Source organism: Balaenoptera ricei, chromosome X (assembly GCF_028023285.1).
Source record: "Balaenoptera ricei isolate mBalRic1 chromosome X, mBalRic1.hap2, whole genome shotgun sequence".
NCBI lineage: Eukaryota > Metazoa > Chordata > Mammalia > Artiodactyla > Balaenopteridae > Balaenoptera > Balaenoptera ricei.
In genome coordinates, this window is record NC_082660.1 from 115,674,721 (window position 1) to 115,686,724 (window position 12,004).

The 12,004-nt window shown below is 54.8% G+C and overlaps 1 protein-coding gene across 7 annotated transcripts in view; it reads right to left on the reverse strand.

Moving 5' to 3' along the window:
• The window catches only part of ELF4 (E74 like ETS transcription factor 4), a 47,815-nt gene that overhangs the window by 11,848 nt on the left and 23,963 nt on the right, over positions 1-12,004 (reverse strand). For 6 of the 7 annotated variants that reach the window (XM_059911070.1, XM_059911069.1, XM_059911065.1 and 3 more), the window contains exon 2: positions 2,419-2,693. In XM_059911070.1, coding sequence (XP_059767053.1) covers positions 2,419-2,490 — 72 coding nt within the window. In that variant the 5' untranslated portion in view covers positions 2,491-2,693. The remainder of the gene's footprint in view (positions 1-2,418; positions 2,694-12,004) is intronic. The other variant, XM_059911067.1, reaches the window with a different exon arrangement.

Sequence of the window (12,004 nt, forward strand, 5' to 3'; positions counted from 1 at the left end):
AACAGATCAATGTAGATAAAGCACTTAGAACAGGGTCTGGCATAGAGTAGGTTCTCATTAGGTGCTTTAGGCATCAGGGGCTTCTAGGAGACTAGTAACGTTTTATTTCTTAACCTGGGTGGTGAGTTAATGCGTATTCACTTTATAGTTATTCTTTAAAAATATATATATATATATATAATTTATGCACTCTTTTGTATTCATTTTTTAAATTGAAGTATAGTTAATTTACAATGTTGTGTTAGTTTCAAGTGTACAGGAAAGTGATGCAGTTATACATACATACACACACATATACACACACATATATATGTTCTTTTACAGATTCTTTTCCATTATACGTTACCTCTTTTGTATTCACAGTATATTTTGCAACAAAAATTGTTTCCTAAAAAGAGTGAGAGAAGGGAGGTGAAAAAGTAAACCCGGAGGGTGGAGGCTACACTGGGGAGAAGAACAGAGCTAAGAAGGTGGTATGTTGGAGGAGGCGGGCAGAAGGGAGGAAAGGGTTTCTTTTAGGGTTGGGGAGACATGAAAATGTTCTAGGTTGAGGAGAAAGGTGTGGGAGGTCTGAAAGGTACAGGAGAGAGAGGAGGTGATGGATGGTGTGAGGTCTTGAAGGCGGCAGGAGAGAAGAGATTAAGCACTGGGGTATGTGTTACCCTTGGAAGGAAGAGGGACACTTCTTTGTCCCAGGCCGGCGGAAAGGAAATAGGAACAGGTGATGTTATTGCTAAGAGGGAGAAGGGAGGGAAAGTGAGGGCGTCCTTGGGTTTGAGCTTCTCTGTGGATTGGAGGAGCGGCTGTCTGCTGAGGGTGGAGGGGCAGGCGTGGGGTCGGGAGGGAAGAACAGCTTCGGTGAAGAGCAGCCTTTATGAAGAACAGAAATAATTGCTGAGTGGACTAGAAACAAGTCAAAAAGTGACTAGCGGAGTTGAGAACCCAGGTAAAGTTAGATTTTTCTTCCCTTCGTCCAGGAGGCTAGGCACGCCAGAGATGCTGGATAAAACTGAGCAACTTTAGGTTAAGACCTAGCTGGACAGAAAGTACCATGTACTCCAAGCCCACTAGGGGGCAGCCTTTGGTAGGTCACTAGAGATTGGACAAAGTTTCCCATCCTCACAGGGATCTGGGATAGACAGCATCAGAATTAAGCTGGGGTGCCCTTGGAGATAATCCAGCTGGACCTCCTCTTGGTGAAGATGGGGAGATGGCAGCCAGATAGGGTCGGGGACAGGACTTGCCCAGGTGACACTGTGGCCACACTGGGATCAGAGCCCAGGACTTTGGACTTCTAATCTTCCATTCCTTCTACCGGACCTGGCTGCCTCTTCTTCTCCATTGTGTGGAAGGAGGGTAGTGGAGGGTAGGGATGAGTGTGCCAGGACACCATCCAATGGGTACATATAAGTACCCTAGTGCCAGGCAAGGTATGGAGCAGTGGGGGCCTGAGTGCCAGAATTCTGTCCTATTTTCCAATTTCCTCCCACTAGAGGAACCTATCTCCAGTTTATCCTGAATCCTTAGATCGAGGCTGAAAAGACGGTTATGGAAGGGCTCATCCACCGGGCTAGAGACATGAGTCTGAAGGTGCTGGGGGTTGGACTGTACCCTGCGGTGCCAGCTGGCAGTTCTCAGTCCCGCTATGTGGTTGTCCCAGCACCTTACTCACTGTGACACTGGAGGTGAAGCAAAGTGGCCAAAAATGCACATGGAGGTCAGTGTACACCTGTGCATTCAGCCCCTGTTGCTGACTGACAGCTCAGCTAGTGTACTTAGCAGCTGCTTGGCTGGCTTGGGAACTATACGTGCCCTGTAGTTGCACGTGGGCAAAACCAGCTCACTAAATGACCACCCGATGACTACTGCCTGGCCGCATGGGACTCGTTGGTGCACAGTCTGGCTGGCAAGCAGCCCCTATGTCCTGAACCTAGTAGGTGCTTGATCAATATTTGCTGACTGGGACTTCCCTGGTGGTCCAGTTGTAAAGAATCTGCCTTCCAATGCAGGGGATGCGGGTTCGATCCCTGGTCGGGGAACTAAGATCCCACATGCTGCGGGGCAACTAAGACCGCGTGCCACAACAACTGAGCCCGCATGCCTCATCTAGAGAGAGAAAACCCGCATGCCACAACTAGAGAGAAGTCCAAGTGCTGCCACGAAGAACCCGCGCACCACAACAAAAGATCCTGCAGGCCGCAACGAATATCCCGTGTGCCGCAACTAAGACCCGACGCAGCCAAAAATAAACATACATAAATAAATAAATAAAATATACATTAAAACAACAACAACAACAACAATATTTGCTTTCTGGCTAGCTGGCTGGTCGGCCGGCTCACTGGCTGTCCGCCTGCCTGTCTGTGTCTATCTGATCGTCTGTGCCGGCTGACCAGGCTCTGTTCTCTGGGGCCATACCTGGTGGATGTCATCCATTCCGTTGCTTGCAAACTCAAAGATCAGGTCACTGGGCTGCAGAGTAATAGCCATGCTGTCTTCTCAGAGGGCCGACTGCGGGATCCGCAGGGCCCTCTGGAGGCGTGGGGTTTCCTAAATGAAGAGATGCTGTACCTTGGAGCCTAGAGCCTACACCACGAGCCACGGTAAAATAGGGGTTGTAGAGAGCTGGAGTAGGTGGTGGCCTAAGCCAGGTTCAAGGCTGCATGCTGGGCTGGGCCAAGCGCAGGAGCGACCTACAGAGAAGGGAGAGATGGGGGCAGTGAGTAAGTCCCCTTCCTTGAGGTCTGTTCCTAGGACAGACTGCCAGAAGAGGGATAGCCAAAAGTGGAGGACAGTGGGAGCAGAAGGGGGAGGGAAAAGAAAAGGAGGCAGGTAAGGAAAGAAGGAAGAAGAGAAAGTTAATTGAGTCACCTTGAGGGGGAAGAGGCTGAGCCTCGATGTCAGTCTGGGTCACCAGCATCTGCACCTGAGCTGGCCTCCCTCCCTTCCCACGCCCTCTGGAGAAGGTGAGAGATAGCGGGAATTTGGGCTCTCCCCACTCTGAAGATTAATCCCCAGGGTGTGCCACAGGGGAAGCCAGGGGAAGCCCATCTGGCCTCATGGATGGAGCATGAAGAATCCCTACAGAACCCTTGGCTGGGGAAAGAATCTGTGTGCGAGACTTGGGGTGGGGACATTTGGGTGCACGGGATGGTCTTCTAGGCTCTGCCTGGCTCAGTTTGCCTTGGGAGTAGGGGCCACTTAGTTCTGAAGGGCAGAGTCCACAGTGGAAGTAATGTCTCACTGTAGGGGTTGAGCTGTCAGGGCCAGTGACAGCCTGACCCTGCTTGAGGGGATGGGACTCTCAGACTCAGCCACGCCTCCAGAGAGCCTGGAGACAGAGGGACAGGTGGGCCGCATGTCCTGCGCTCTCGTCAGCACCCAGCCACCGCCGCCGCCCGCCAGAGACGATGGCCTCTGTGCCGTATGTGGCTTGTGCTCTTGGTTTAGCTTTGCTTTCAGTTTCAAGACTGAACTGTCACCCTGGGAACCGGCGAGGAGAGCCGCAGCTGGGGGAGGGGCGCAGGGAACCTTCCCCATCGTCCAGGGCCAGCTCAGGGCCCCCCTCTTCCAGGAGATCTGTCTGCTGCAGTCCACACGTCTGTCCTCTGTGGCACTCACAGTCTGTACCTCAGGTGCTCACGTGGCACCCGGGCCTCTGATTGTTTCCTGTGCTCGCTGCCCTTCTCGAGTCATCTGCGCAGCACCCAGGCCTGCCTCCCAAAGCCCTGGCTCCCCTCCCACGCCCCTCCCTCCACCGCGGTCAGCATCTCCAGCCCGAACACTCAGGTAGCACAGCTTTGGCCCCGAGGGTTCTGCTCTGCGTGGTACCCGCGTGTGTGTAGGTGTGGCAGGTCTACGAACAGCCTGGTTCAACCATAAGCGTCTGAAGAACTGGCTCCACGCACCATAGGAGGAGCGACACACTTGACCCCCAGCTCCTCGACACTCCTTTGGCTGTGTCAGGGTGGCAAAACCTTCTCCTGGCCCGTAAAGAAAGGAGGAACTTAAGAGAGGGACAAAGGGGAGGAAAGGGAGGGGGATCACGGGTGACCTCCCTGATGACCGCTCTCCCCCACAGGAGACACCCAGGCCTCTCCCACTTCCTTTCCGTTAGCCCACAGGGCTGGCTCCGCCCTCCCCCCCCCCCACACCTTTCCACCCACCCCCAAGCAAAAACTTTGAGAAGTCGCTCAAGTCAACGTGGCAGGTCTTAGTTTCCCTTTGGGTGAATGAGAGGCTGAGCCCCGCTAGCACGGCTTTCCACCACAAACCCCCCCCACCCCCCCCCACCTGCACGTGACCCGGGCGCCTGTGGCCTCCGGGAGAAGCCTCCCAGGGCCATTTATGCTTGGAAGGTCTGTCTCCCCCAGCCAAAGTGCCCCAAGGCCCGCATTCCGCAGCTCCCGCCCTCCCACAGGCCGCCGTCTGCCCCCAGGAAGCATTCTCATACTAATCAAATGAAAGGCGATCACTTTCACCTAATCCCACTTTGTCTAAACATGAAACTCCTGTGTCTGCCCCCCTCTCCTCCGAGGTCATTCCGCCATGGCCTTTCCCTCCAGGTTTGCTCATCAATTTGGCTTCTCTTCACAGTTCTGTGCACCTCCCTTACCTCCCCCATTGGAACGTGGCTTCACTGAGGGCATGGATGAAACTTTAGCACCTTGCACCGTGCTGGGCATGTAGCAGGCGCTCAGTGTATGTTTGTGGAACGAACACATGAATGAATGGTACTGGTCAGCTAGTACCAGTGAGGTGTGTTTCCTGGGCAATAAGTATACCCATGCGTACACTGGGTGTGGGGTGGGTGTTACATGCTCTAGCTTACAGGAGAGAGAGAAACGTGTGCACTCTGTGTGTGTTACATCTGTGTATTTCTGCACTGTAATTTACAACGAGGGGAGCTCGGGAGGGAGTTTGCTGTGGGTGTGCAAACACACTGTAGATATACATATGTGCAGGGTGTGGGGATATGTGCGTGAGAGCCTCTGTGTGTCAAAGGGCTCTGGTCCTGGCTGGGCCAGCACAACCACAAGCTCAGTCGTCGGTTCCTCCTCCGCCAGGCCTGCCTTTGTGAGAATGACAAGCCCGAGCTAATACTGGCTACACACCAAGCTGATGCCGGCTGGCAGAAGCTGGCTGTGGTGAAGTAGGCCGGGGCGGGGCCCAGGGTTCTGCTGGCGAGAGGGCAGCCACGGCCACCCAGCCCCCCCCCCCACGGAAAACTCAAAGTCCTCTTGCTTCCCAGGAGGAGAATGCCAGTAGCAGAATGTGTACGTGGCCCACGGGTCCTTGGTGTGAGCCCCCGCCAGGCCCGCTCTCCTAGGGGGGTGGTGGGAGAGGGAAGGCAGCTCCGCACTGGATTGGATGGAACCCTTGGCCATCAAGGCAAAAAGGAGAGGTTTGAAATACAAGATAGAGACGAATCCAATTGCCTTCTTTAGGTATCAGCATGTCTAAATATCCAAATTCAGGACTTGGTTGGTGCAGGTCCCGACGGCCCAGAATTGTGACTACTGTGAGGCTGCACCCAGCACCCAAGGCTGATCCTGGTTTCTCGCTCTGCCCGAGCTCGAGCCTGAAGCTAAGGTGAAGAGGTGTGTGCGGTGGGGGTGGGGAGCTAAGAAAAGTCTCCCCTCACCCCCATGGAACCTTCCAGTCCAGAAGGTTTCACCCTTCCCCCTTCAGATGTTTGAGGATTTGAAAGTGAGAGGTGGGGAGAGGCTCATTTGCATGTTCACTCACTCTCCCCCAAGTCCCTCAAAATAACCTCCCTCTCCCAGGAACCTGAAACCAAAGAAGCCACCAGCACAAGAAGGCCCGCCCTGCTGGAGGCCGGGGAGGCCCGAACAGGGGCTCCCCTCCCTGGCGTCCTTACAGACGCCCTGGGACACACATTCACTGGCCTAGAGCCCTGGACACCGCCTCATGGGTGAGTGGGGGGCTAGGAAGGTCCACAAGGACACTCGGCTCAAGGAATCGGGCACCTGGTTACCCTTAGTAACCGGTGCTGAGTTCCTCCCACCCCGCCCCATCATTGCAAAGCTCACAGCTGGCTCCAGTCAAAGTCCACTCCCAGGGTGGCAAGAGCTCCACTCCCTTTGAGGCCACTGCAGTATCCCTGGCTCCCAGGGCCTGTCCTACTTGGGCTGAAAGCAAAGCCTTTGTGAGAGCATATGGCCCCGGCCTGTGCGTGTGCGCGCACATGTGCGCATGCGCCACAGGAGGGAGCAAGAAAGCGAGGGCGCCCACACCCCCGGCCTGCAAACGCACACCTCTGGTTCTCTGTGGTTGTGATTGCATTTCAAAACCAAAATAGCAAAATAGAAGTGGTTTGGGCTGTTCCTGCGTCATCACAGCTGGGCCCCCTTCAGACGTACAGACCCTTTCTGGGGCTGTCACTGGAACACGTCAAGCGGTGTCCAGCACCCACCCATCTGGGCCTCCCCTACAGGAAACAGCCCCTATGTGAAAGCCACGTCCACAGTCTCCGTGGAGCAAGTTTAAATCTACACCCGTTCGGCTGAGCCAATGGCTCTCACAGAATCACTAATAACACCCGTGGCATTTTCACACACGCCGGCAAACATGGGGGCCAGATGGTCAGCTCGGCCCACAGAGCAGAGCTCTCCAGTTCCTCACCCTCTCGCAGCCAGCTCTCACTCCTGAAATACCCCGTCCTCCCTGAAACCTTTCTGGAATTCTCTGGAAAGGAAGTGACAATTTCCTTCATGCCATTTCCCACTCCCTCAACACCCCTCCCCCACAACCACAAACAAAATGGAAACTACCCCAGGAACAGCTGTACCCTCTACTTAAAAACAGCCCCTCCTCCGACTAATAGTCATCAAGCAGCACATTTGCACACTGCACCACATGACCAGTGGCGTGTATTTAAGAGGCAGAGGGCCAGACTCGGGGGTCCAGTCTGTAGCCGTGGACATAGCAGAAGTAAGCCAAGTGTGGGACTCCTGCACAACCTTGGTCCAACTAGAGCTGGACTCCAAGCAGCCAGCTAAACCCCCCTCCTTGAACAGATGCCCAGCGAAGGGGCCCTGGCCACAGCTATTTTGTCAGCTTCTTCTCCTCTATTCCTGCCTTCTTACCACTCCCTCCATTTGAGATGAAATCAGGAAGAGGGAGGGAAAAAAATAAAGGTTTTGCAAGCTCTGTTGGTTGGGGTTTCTCTGTGCTTATTTACAAGAAACCCAGTTTCCTTCCTTGGCCCTCGGTCACTGCCTGATTCTCGTGTAGGGTTTGTCACAGCTCTGATGGTAAGGCAGGCCCAGAGCTCTTCTCCAACTGCCCCTGCCCTTTCTCAGCTCCAGGCCTGCCCCTACTTTCCCGGGCCGGAGCTGGCGCAGTGGAGGGGGGGTTAGGGCTGCAGGTCGCAGGCACAGGGATGTCTGCTCCTCTTTCTCCAGGAGACCCAACAGCCCTCTCCTGGCTGCATCCCAACAAGAGGTGTGACCCCGGAAAAGTCAGCCATCTTTCTGGGCTGTGGTTTCTGTCATCCTTAAGATGGGTGAGGGCTGAGGGGAATCCAGGCCTAGCAGCTGCTCACCAGGGAGTCTCGGGTGAATGAAGATGGTGGTGGGAAAGTGCTTTGAAAATTAAAACACACTCATTCAGATGATGAGTTCCAGGTGACCTCCCAGAGAGCAAGGGCGGCTGGGGACCCCATTAAGCTCCTGGATGCCCCCCCCATGGCTCTAGAACATAGACAGGGTGGGCTGCAGGCTTCCAGTTGTCAGCTTGGAAGGGGCTGGCTCCTCTCCTGGGATGGGGGCCCTGTAGGGAGGGACAGGCTGCTGTGGTTGAAGGAGTGCTCCCAGTCCCGTCCTCACCACCTCCACCCAGCCCCAGCCCTCTGGGTTGTGGTTATGTGGCAAGAAGAGCACTACAGAAGCCCCAGTGGGGGGGTGGGGTGGGGGGGAGGGCTATGACAAAGGGAACCTATTTCCCCAGCTGCCCTGACTCCCAGGGGCTTGGCCTGAGAAAGCCAAAAGAGCGCCCCCTGGAGGTGCCTGCAGCCACCACACCCTCATCTCCAGAGCTCCAGGGACCAGGAGGAGGCAGAGGGGCACCAAGCGCTCCTGGGAAGCTAAGAACAAGTCAGTGATGGGGAGAACATGCTGCGGGAAGGCGGGCAAAGCCAAATCCAGGGCAGCTACTGAACCCCAGCGGGGTGCGCTACCAGCCACAGCCTAGAAGACCCCAGAAGTCCCTGCAGACTGTAAGGGCATGGGCTTCCCAGCGAGAGGACCCAGCTTTGCCTTGGGGCTTAGGCAGGTCACCCTCTTCCTCTGGGGAACGAGGCCATCCTCCCTAGCTCACGGGGTTGTTGTGGAAGGCCAGCAGGTCAATGTAGGTGAGAGCCCTCTGTTACTCCCTAAGTGTGTTTTTAGATTTCCTGGTCAGATCCGTGTCTCTCTGGCTGAGGTCATGCATTAAGCATTCAGGATATCTTTACCTGGATGGACAGGAAGAAAGAAAGGGAAATGGAGTGGTGGGATGAAATGGAGGCTGAGGGGGGACATAACCAACAATTATCAAACATGGTAGAGAGCGGAAACCAGTTTGACTATGGGGAGGAGGTGGGGCTGGCTGGGGGTGGGCAGGGAAATCAGGGGGATAAGTGCATAGGCCTCGATTCACCAGGTGGTGGAATTTGAACTTGATATGGAAAGCAACTGGGAGTTACTGTTGATTCTTGAGCAAGGGAGGGGCATAAGGCAAGCAGTTCTCAAGGAAGATCAGTTTGGTCTGAGTGCATGAGTGGAGGAGATGGAAGGGGACCAGGTGGGGCACCTGGAGCCAAGGAGGTGAATCCCAGGGCCACCCTGAAGGAATAAAATGACAGAGTACAGGGCCATACAGTAATTGCAGAGACCCCAAGATTGCAGCCTGTTCTTGCTGTGAGAATTGTAAAAGATAGAGAGTGACTGGGGCAGGAAATATGGCAAGAACATGAGCTCAGTTTGGACATTTTGAAGTTGGGATTATCTTGAAAAATCCAGGATTAATGGTGGAAAAAAGAGGGCCCAGACAGTCATTTTGCTAAACACACACACACACGCGCGCGCGCACACACACCCGGGCAGGGGGGCCTCGACAGGCCTTCAGTGGCCAGAGGAGCAGGCCTGGCCTGGCGAGGCTGGCATTCTGGACACTGTAGCAGAAAGCTGCATGTGCTGAATGAAAATGCTTCGAATGGCACACGCTCCACCCCCACCCCTGCCCCCAGTAAGGCCTGCCTGCTTCCACGGGGGGGGGGGGGGTGGATGGGCGGGGGACAGACACACTGACCAGAGACTAATTAAATTTATTAGTGGGTTTTTTAGAAGCTGGGGCAATCTCTGGCTGGGCACCAACAGGATATTAAGTCAGATAACTTTTATTGAAGGGACAGTGTTCTTTGTCGAGGCCCCTGCCAGCACGTGTCCTAGAAACGAATGCAGAGGCTCCCTGCTGGGATCTGGGGCTCCCCCAGGTGGGAGGGGCGGCGCGGGGTTTGAGACCTGCTTGGCTCTTGGTGCCCCTTCCAAACACCCCCTTCCCCTACTGGCTACTTTCCAGGCAAGGAAAAGCAAGGGGCAGTCCAGCGTCCCCTGTACAGAGGGGCGGGCTCGAGAAAGGATGAGGTGGAAAGAGCCAATGGGCTGGGGTGGGCAGACAGGGAGGGCACCTTCAGCCCTGAAGTCACCGTGAGCTCGCGGGGGCTCCTCCCTCCCCCTCCCCCACATGGCTGAAAGCCTCTCCTTGACGCAGTCTCAGGATGCCAAAGTTAAAAGGGACCTGAAAGATCATGGCATCCATCCTTCCTGTCATCCAGCTGCAGACACCGAGTTCTCGAGGAAGGAGAAGTGACTTGCTCAAGGTCACACAGCTAGTTGCCGTGACTCCCAGGTGACCTTTCTTTCTCCCCTCCTCTTTGTCTCTCTGGCATCCTCAAAAAAGCCAACCCTTTCCTTTGGTGAGAACAGACAGCAGCCAAAGACCCAGGGCTGGCAAACAACAATGAAGCCACACATGTGCAGAACACATTTAACTTTCGCAATGACTTCCCCACCTCCGTGCCTTTGTTCACACTGTCCCCTAGGCCTGATATGCCCTTCCCCAATTTCTGTGGCTCCAATTCCCACACGGTGTTCAAGATCTGAAGCAAATGTCACCTCCTTTACAAAGCCTTACCTGCTTCCTCCTCACCTGATATATCTCCTCCTCCTCCTCTTCTTAACACCTTAGCTTGACTTACATTAAAGCAGGAGGTCTTCAAACTATGGCCCATGTGCCAAATCCAGCCCACCGTCTTTTTGTGTGGCCAGTGAGCTAAGGACGGTTTTTGTATTTTTTTAAGGATTGGGGGAAAAAATCAAAAGAAGAACAATATTTCATGCCACAGGAGAATTATACAAAGTCCAAATTTCAGTGTCCACAAAGAAAGTTTTATTGGAATGCAGCTACGTGCATTCGTTTACATATTGTCTGTGGTGGTTTTGCATCATAAGTTGAGTTGCTGTGACAACAGTTCACATGGGCCGCAAAGGCTAAACTATTTACTATGTGGTCCTTTGCAGGAAAAGTTTGCTGACTCCTGGACCAAAGGCTTCACTCCCCTTCAGAGTGAATAAATTCATCAAGTTCCTTTCGTAGAAGAATGTCACAGAGACTCAGAGGTGCCTGGAGGGAGGCGTGGAACATCAAGTACAAACTCCTAATTTTCATCAGAAAGTTCTGGCCCTAGCTCTGCCCATACTGTGACCTTGAGGAAGTCACTTTTGCTTTGTGGGCCTCAGTTTCCTCAGCTGCACAGCGAGGGGGGTTGGCCTGGATGGCCTCAGGCCCTTTCCAGCCCTACAATTTAGAGACTCAGCAATCTGCTGCATTTCCAACTCACACAGTTTTGAGCAGGCACCATTCTGATCATTTTCTCTCCGAACAAGACCTTACAGAAGGTTCCCCTGCCCAGCTGTGGCTTTCCCTACCATTGTGGGCCCCCTCACTTATACTCACCTGCCCCGCCCAACCCTTCTCTTCTGCTGACCTGTCTGCCCTTCTCTCCGAACTCCTCTTCCGGCAAAATGAACATGGCCTCCTCTGAGGAAGCACCGCCCCCCCTCACCCGGTGGTCCAGGAGCCTCCATTTTGCAGGGTGGGGCGGAGGCAGGGAAAGAAGGGCTCTCGGCCCTCCTCGGCCTCCCAGGGCCCACAGCAGACAGGCAGTGGAGCAGGAGATAGGGCCAGCCCTCCCCGCACCCCTGCTCTGCCAGAGGAAACAGCCCCTCTCTGCCACTTCCTGTCCCAGGGGTTTCAGCAGTTTCCCCTTCAGGGCCTGCGGGCCCTCCCAGCCCCGCCCCTGCCCCACACAGGTCAGAGAGTGCAGAGAGGGGAGGGGCCCTGTGGGTGAGTGGGGAGGATCCCTCACAGGAAGGCTGAGGAGACAGCTGTCTACACAAGGGGACGCCCCAGCAGCTCCTCTGCCAGCCTGCTCGGGCCGGGGGAGCCGGGACCTGGGAGGGAGGTGGGACTGCCTCCACAACCCGCTCCTGTTAGCAGATGGGCACACGTGAGCTCATCACCTCACCTAGCGATCACCTTGGAGAGCACAGGGAGCCTGCTGGGTGAAAGAGTGGGCTGTAAGTGCTGAGGTCAATTCCGCCTGGGCTGAGGACCAGCCCTGGGTGGCTTCAGATGGAGAGGCGGGTTGAAGCGAGAGAGCCTGGGGAAACCAGGCCAACCATGGTGGTTAATTCGGAGTAGCAGGTGACACTGAAATCAATGGCACGTCAAAACTTTGCATGATTTTGTCCGTAGCGCCGATGGACAGAGGCAACAATGGAGAGCAAAGTATTCTATTACATGCGGGTCAAGGGTAGTGGCGTTTTCTGGGTGATGGAACAGGAAGCTGTCACGTTCCACAGCCGCTGCTGATTTGGTGTGGTGACTTCTACTTGTAAATACCTCCCAGTTGCCTTTGCAAGGTCGGTGGGGCTCCTAG